At 33.5% G+C, this 8,110-nt stretch overlaps 1 protein-coding gene across 6 annotated transcripts in view; it reads left to right on the forward strand.

Moving 5' to 3' along the window:
* ODF2L (outer dense fiber of sperm tails 2 like) overlaps nucleotides 1–7,891 on the forward strand; it is a 36,371-nt gene extending 28,480 nt beyond the window's left edge. For 4 of the 6 annotated variants that reach the window (XM_061121483.1, XM_061121486.1, XM_061121485.1 and 1 more), the window contains 5 exons: nucleotides 869–1,027; nucleotides 2,313–2,398; nucleotides 2,482–2,644; nucleotides 4,969–5,094; nucleotides 7,313–7,891. In XM_061121483.1, the coding sequence (XP_060977466.1) occupies nucleotides 869–1,027; nucleotides 2,313–2,398; nucleotides 2,482–2,644; nucleotides 4,969–5,094; nucleotides 7,313–7,441 (663 nt within the window). In that variant the 3' untranslated portion in view covers nucleotides 7,442–7,891. The remainder of the gene's footprint in view (nucleotides 1–868; nucleotides 1,028–2,312; nucleotides 2,399–2,481; nucleotides 2,645–4,968; nucleotides 5,095–7,312) is intronic. The other 2 variants (XM_061121487.1, XM_061121488.1) reach the window with 2 other exon arrangements.
* Nucleotides 7,892–8,110: the final 219 nt, after the last annotated feature.

Genomic DNA, 8,110 nt, shown 5'->3' on the forward strand with positions numbered 1-8,110 from the left:
GGTTGCTTCTTGTCACATCTCTACAAAAATGCTCCCTCGAGGAATTGTAGCAGCCCAGAGATAATATAGGTACAATTAGATTTGTTCTTAGTAACATAGTAACATTAATGATCAAATTATAGTTTCCTGAATACTACTGATATTAGGTATTTTGAATTAGTGAAGCAAACTTCACTAATTCCGACTCCGCTGAGTGCAGCAAGGCTGCTCTATTCAAAATATCTGAGTTACTAGATCAAATTTTGGAAAAAAGTCTAAAGTTACTTTGGACTGATGGCTGGACAGCAGAAGACTGCTGTACCAGCTTTCTTAGTAATGTCTGTGCTTGCATATAAATGACAGGACGGAGTCAAAAGTTTACTTTCCTAAGTAATTTAAACATTCACCCTGCAAGCTAATATCACCATATTCATTTACTCAACAAACTTTTTGTACACTAATTAAAGTCCAACATACTTTTGTGTTCTATATTCTTATGTTCTTATTTAATGGGTGGACTTCCCTGGTGGCTCAGATGGTAAAGAATTAACCTGTCATGCAGGAGGTCCAGGTTTGATCCTTGGGTCGGGAAGATCCCCTGGGGAAGGAATCGGCAGAATGTGCCTGGAGAAGTCCATGGACAGAGGAGCCTGGCGGCAGTCCATGGGGTCATAAAAAGTCAGATATGACTGAGAAAGTTTCACTTTTCATTCTTATTTAGCACAGTCGAACTTGAAGTTTATTCTTACTTATTTGGTTAAATCTCTTTTTATAAACTCTTATACCTAAAGTATTTATTATATTACAGGCATATCTAGTATTTAAGATAGTAAAAACATGAATGCTGAATGTGTGATCTTGCACTTATTTCCCTAATGCTACAACTCAGATGAGAGGCCAGATGGAGTCTCATCTGAAGGAGTTAGAACGAGTCCGCGATTCCTTGACGGCGGTGGAACAGAGGCTTCAGGAGTGTCAGGAGAGCCTGCAGCACCACAAGGGGAGGTGTGCAGACCAGGCGCACACCGTTAGGGAGCTTCAGGGCCAGGTGTCAGCCATCATTTTGATTTTCGTTAGACGTGTTAAATGCTTTGGAATAATTTCGCCAGCTGAGGGCACTCCTGTCAGGGGTTGATTATTTTACTCTTATCTAAATAAGTTGATAAAGTGTCAGTTTCTTGTGAATACTGTGATTATTTTGTAAGCTATTCTTGTTGGTATTTTATCATGAGAAATGGTAGTTAAATTGCTAATTTAGTTTATTCATACAAATCTGTATTTAAACATTTGAGGACAGTAATAGCATGAGAGAAGGAGCAAAGCTATGCTTACATGTATATTTTTGATGTCAGGATAAGATAAATTATTGTAATTTACCTTATAAAAATTAGAATTTATTTCTGTTAGAATTATGTGCAAATTTATTTGGATTAGTCTCAATTATTTTTTTAAACATATACTTTTTCACTGCATCAGAAGAGAGAGATCAATGGGTTCCATATAGCCATCTCTTAACTAAATGCCTAACACATAGTAAACACTTAACAAATATTTTTTAATCTTTTTTTCAAAGAAGCATGTCCTAAGGTGGTGGCACATCTTTTTATTTGCAAAATAATTTTAGGAAGAATTCCCTATCTTCCAAATTAATCTGGATTTAATATTGAAAATCATCTCTTTAAAAGAACCCAAACAAAACTTTGCTGAGTTTATCTCCTGAGAAGAGATTTTTCTAGGAAAATGTCAAATCACACTAACTGAAATATGAGAAAAAAATTTTTTTTCAAAACTGCATTATTTAAATGTAGCTTTTAAAGCAGTGGGAAGAATATTCTGTTTTGGTGTAGGCAAGTGTATATTTGGTTGATTTGCTTATCTGTTTTGTTTTGCTTCTCACAAATATGGTTTTTATTCAGTAGTTACAACTTGACAGATATTCAATTATTAATCACTGCCTGTAGGTGAATCAGAAAACTGTGTAAGAATAATCCTAAGTATCCAACAATAGGAGGTTACTGTTTAAAATCTTCACATTTACTTAACAAAATACATGTTATTTTTCAATAAAACATTACTCAGAATGTTTTAATTGCCATCTTTTAGTAAAAATTTTAGTAGATAATTTTCCATGAGGCAGCAATAGTTTTTTTAAAATATCCAGGAATTTAAGAATTTGTTTCTTAACAATGTAATATTTCTTGGTGTCTCTCTCTGTAGGGGTAATAATATTTATACCATCTTCTCTTTTGTAATTGTTCTAGCAATAAACTATGTAGATTTCTCTGGAAGTCACTTATAAAGAAAATAACCAAGAAAACTTTTTTCTCTTTTAGGTTGATGAAAATCATAATCTTCTGACAAAGCTTTCCCTGGAAGAAGAAAATTATCTTATTCAGTTAAAGTGTGAAAACCTTAAACAGTAAGTATTAAATTGATTTAAAGTTGGTATTACATTTTTTTTCTATACACTATAATTTAAAAATATATGTCTTCTGTAAAAAGAAAATTAGAACAGATGGATGCGGAAAATAAAGAGCTTGAAAAGAAGCTGGCAAACCAAGAAGAATGTCTTAAGCACAGCAATATTAAGTTTAAAGAGAAATCTGCAGAATATACAGCACTGGCCAGACAGCTGGAAGCTGCTTTAGAAGAAGGAAGACAAAAGGTACAGATGGCCTTTATTTAGAAACGTTTTAATTAGATTACCAAAGAGTCATCTTTTTAAACAGACGATATCTCATCTTGCCAAACCTACAGTTATTGTTTTTATCCTGATGACAGGGTGAAGGGAGCAATTACATTTTTGTTTTTTATCTACTTTTCCCTTTTGGAGCTAAACAGATACATTACTGGTCCAGAGTTCTTCACTAAATAAATGGTGATGTGGCAGGGTAAAGGGCAGGAATGGAAAACACTTTATAGGAATCACCCTTCTTTTTTTTTAATGAAACCAGAGCAGATATGCAAGTTACTGAACCTTTTGGTTTTGATTGAGATTCAGTGAGCTATAAAGCTTAACTCCCCTTTGGCAAATGTTGTAAAAATAAATATGGACAAGAATTAATTTCCAGTTAAATCTGTGTGATTAGCATTTAATAAATATCTCACTGTCTGTTGAGAAGCATTCTGTTAGTGCTTCTGATGCAAAGATGAGTAAGAACTGGCCTCAGCTCTCAGGACACTCACAGTTCAGTAGGGAAACAACATGTGAACAGACAGTATCACCCAGCAAGTAGGGAAGTACAATGTAGGGAAGACACAAGGGACACTGCCAGGTGGGTTAGTTCAATCTGGAGATGAGGAGAAATGATTCAGGAAGATCTCAAAGAAGAGGTAAATTTATCAAATGATTTGAAAATGTAATCTTGAAAGACAGGAGGTGGGCTTTGGAATTCACAAGAGGTGGATTTGAATTCTGGCCCTGACACATTGTATCCCAACCCAGGGCAAGCTACTTTGCAAACTTTAGTTTCTTAATTGATAAAATGGGGATGATGAGCTTCCTCATAGGATTGAATGACACTGGAAAGAGATTGTCTATACCCTGATGACTCTCAGAAGTATATCTCTGCCACAGGCTTCTCTCTTTCTTGACATCTAAATTCGTATGCTCTGCTATTTATCTCCTCTTAACATTTTTAAGCAACTCAGACTTAACATGTCCAACACCAGACTTTAAATGTCTCTCTGAACTCTTCTACTTGTGGTCTTTCGCAAGCCTGTTAAAGGCAATTCCACAAGAGTGAGAGATACTTCTGATACCCTTGAAATCTTAAGTGTCACATAGACATATTTTTATTTTTTTTAACTTCTGGGAAAGCTCTTTAAGTTGACTTTGAAAGACATATCATTGAATGAAAGCTGAGTAGTAAAATGTACTGCCAATGATAGAAATGTAATCCAAGTTTCTCAGTCCCAACCTGTGGGAGGAGAAGTGACTTGAGCCTGGGTTCAGACTAAATGAACCTTGGAAATGCTGGGTGCTCTCAGATTCCTTCTCAGAAGTATTCAGAGTCCTCGGAGATGTGTCTGCCCGCTCCTTTCTCTCCTGCTGCAGTGAAATATGGAGCTGTCTCCACCTGCCACATGAGGAGTGCCATCACTGCCCTGTCACTGCAGTCCACACTGCAGGACATTGTAAAGGACACAGATACTTGTCCTGGGGGCTCTTTCTCCCAAAGCTTCAAATCCTGTTAGAATTCTTCTCTCACAATCACCCTTGGAATTTGTGCACAAGAAATCTTTGTAAATAACTGTATAATAACTTAGAATTTAGTCTGTGGGAGTTAGGTTAGAGGACAGTCCTTCCTACTAGCTCCTTGCTCCTGAACTAGTCTCTGCCTCCACTTTCATTCTTGTGGTTCCAACCCACCTTTCCTGCAAATAGGTTCCCATGTATCTGAATCCTTGGATAACATCACTAAGCGAGACTTTCTGCTGAAATAAACCATCAGAGAAATACGAAAACTCAAATTCAGACCATTTTGGAAGTGAATGGATGAAAAACCAATCTTGTGTGTATGTGTGTGTGTGTGTGTATATGTGGTGTGTGATGTGAATATCATCTACCCTGCCCCCAATTCTCTCCATCCAAGTCTGTAATCAGCATTGATTGTGAACTTTCTATGTCCCACCACCACTTTGGATGCCATGATAAATATAAATACTGTAAAAACATGGCAGTTAATCTCAGCAGGTTGTGGAAATATAGTATTGGGGAAAACCTGCCTATGTCACATCTGTGGTAATATATACACCTCTTCCACTTGAGGCTACTTTTTCAGATACTTCCATACCAAACAGGAGAATGCATGCTTATGCTATATGTGTTTCTAAAGATAGAACACCTTTAAACCCTTTCTAGTTAAGTTGTCTAATATCCAAATAATATCTATTTGGACAGAAGAGGATACAGTATAATTATGTCAAGGCTTTAAATTGTATCTTAAAGCACATTTAGCTCTTTTACTCTTTCAATTAAAATTATAGGTTTCTGAAGAAATAGAGAAAATGTCATCTAGAGAAAGGGCTTTACAAGTCAAAATAGTAGATCTGGAAAATGAGCTTAGAAAGAAAAATGAAGAACAAAATCAACTTGTTTGCAAAATGAACAGTGTAAGTATTAGTATGGCTTAATGTATTTTCATTAAAAATAAGTTAGCATTTAACATTCTTACCATGGAGTTTTAGTTAAACAGTTAAAGTGAAGGGAATCAAGGCTATTATTTTACTGATAGGACTAAAAATAACAAATAATATAAATCATAAAAATAAAAATGTCAGCATTTGGCCAAAGAATTATTATCCTGCATCCTTGGTAGCTTCTATTACATTTCCCCCAAAGTCTCATCAGGCCCTTTCTCTGCGTATTATTTTTACATGACAGATGCTTAATGAAAGTTACAGATATCATTTACTTGTTTTCTTTCTATTATGAATTTTTCATTTTTAAGATAAACACTATGATTAGATTTTGATAGTATTAAATGATGAATATTATATTTTAGGAAGTTACAAGTTGATGATTTAGATGTTTAATTATATCTGCATGTGAGGTGGATGCTTGGGTCTACTCAGTCATAAAATGAGAATACCAAATTGGCTGTGTTTAGTTAGTCTTCTAATGTTTTCTCCTAACTATTCATTAAATAGTTGGTGTGATATACTATGAAAGCTAGCACAAGTTGTGATTGACTTAGTTGAAAACTAACTACTTAACAGTGACATAGGAAATAATAGTACTTTTATTTTTTCCAGGAGCCAGACTCTATGATAACTATTTTTTCATTCCCAAACATGTAAACCATTGACAACATGAAAGGTTCAAAAGTTAAATATTTTAGCCATCATTATTAATTTTATTACCATCGAAAGTGTCATGGCAATTTAATCAGAACAAAACATTTCTCATTTTTAGTTTAGCACAGGCCTTCACTTTATTTCACAATTTTTTTTAGTCACAGTTTCTGTTATATTATAAAATGTGCAATATTCTGCGTGTAATTGAAACTTCTAAAAAATAAGTATATTAAAATGAGAGGTATGTGTGTTATAATATTCCCAGTACTTGGTTAAAGCTGCTAAAATAAGTAAATTTAAGATCTGATGTTTTGTTAAGCTTGATGATTTTTACAGTAGTAAAAATTTAGAATTCTGACCCTGGATTTAGACATTGCTGAAAAATGGGTTTATTTCTGTCCCTTCCCGAGAGCAGTTCAGTTGGCAGTTTCAGATATTTGTTTTGTATACATACCTTAGCTCCATCTGAATTGTAAGCACCCTCAGAGGCTGTCTCATAGTTAATTGTATGCTGCTGTCTTCTTCCATAGTGCCCGCCCCACAGTAGTAGGCCCCTACAGGTTTTCTGCCCAGTGCTTCAGAGGGAGAGGGCGGGTGGGATGGATACCCAGACCCAAGGGTGACCCTCAGTGGCCTACTCTAGATCAAGAAGCCTGAAATGTCTTCAGAATATGTTATATACTTATATATTATACTAAAATCTATGTACATTTTGCATTCTACCTTATAATATGTGTGTTTGTATTAATATTTTTTCCTCCGAGTTGTTGAGTAAAATGAATGTTTCTCAAAGATCCATTATAGTCATTCTGTGCCTTTGTAGACTGCAGCCTAGCGAGTTGTTTTATACCACCCACTACACTTTCCTTGGGGGCACTGCTCCGTTTCAGAAGGTATTTGGTGTCACTGAACACCTGGTCGGAAGGATATAAAGGATTTTTCTTCTCATGGTTCCTGCATTTTAGTTGGAAGCTAGGTGATTCTTGTAGCTTGTCTATGTAAAATAGTTTCAGTAAACAGATCTATTTGGGAATTTACACACAACTGAATATTTTAAAAATACATTACATTTTAAATGTTTGCCTCAAAGACCACATATGATATTGAGTTCATTTTGTTTTTAAAAGATTCTAAAAATAAAATGTTCATATTATCAAAACTAGAATTCTGTCAGTTTTTAAGATAGCAAAAGTAGTCAGCCTTTTAAGCAAAGAAAATGACAAAAACTAGTATTAAAATATGCCATGTTAAATGTAATAGAAATTGTGACAGTTTTAAGTAAAATCTATTTAAGTTAATCATATTAAATATATATAATTTGGGGCTAAGTGAGTGTGTATTACAACAAACTATCACAGAGAGATCAACCATGTATGTGCTCTAATAGTCTAGATTTTAAAGAAAAGTGAGCTCTAAGATTTTTTCTTTTAAAAACTTAAAAACCATGTATTCAATTATTGTGTATATAAATTTTTATATTATGACTGTCCTTTGATATTAATGTAATTAACTATTTTTATTTTTTTTTATTTAGAAAGCACAACATCAGGAAGTATGTTTGAAAGAAATACAACATAGTCTTGAAAAGTCAGAGAATCAAAATGAAAGTATTAAGAATTATTTACAGTTTCTTAAAACCTCTTATGTAACAATGTTTGGATAAATTTTTGGCTTTACTTTCTATAAACAATAGATTTTTACTATGAGTAAAATGTAATTAGGTAAAAATTAAATAAATGTTATCTATTGCTATACTTTATGATTTATGAGTGGTGCTATTAGGCTTTTATGTAAAGATTTTTGAAACATAATTTATTATCCAATTGAAATTTTAAAACAAGATACATGTTAGTATTCCTTTTTTGCTGGATAGTCTTCACTTAACTCTGGATTAATATGTATTTAATTTATTTTGGTTTCTAGAATATTTTATACACAGAAAAGAAGCTAGAATCATTCTTTGTGGCTCTAGCCACCATTCAAATGAATTTGTAATAAACTTTGGCCTATTATGAGCCAAATACATGATTTTAAATAATGTATGTAATTGTTTTACATTATAGTCCTATATGTGTATATATTAATATAATAAAATAAAATACTTTGAATATTATTTTTAATAATGATATATTTGCATACTTTCTAAAGTTGCCAAATGTCTCAGTGTACTTAATATTGTTTCAAATATATGCTAAAATGCCATTATAATTCCTGTGAGGTTTTAAATATAGAATTCTAAGTCATGGCTTCATTAAATGTCAACTGACAGTGACAGATGAAAACAAGTTGGCATGCATTGTTCCTTTATAAAGAATAGGTCTTTAGTCTCTCC

Source organism: Dama dama, chromosome 20 (genome assembly GCF_033118175.1).
Source record: "Dama dama isolate Ldn47 chromosome 20, ASM3311817v1, whole genome shotgun sequence".
NCBI lineage: Eukaryota > Metazoa > Chordata > Mammalia > Artiodactyla > Cervidae > Dama > Dama dama.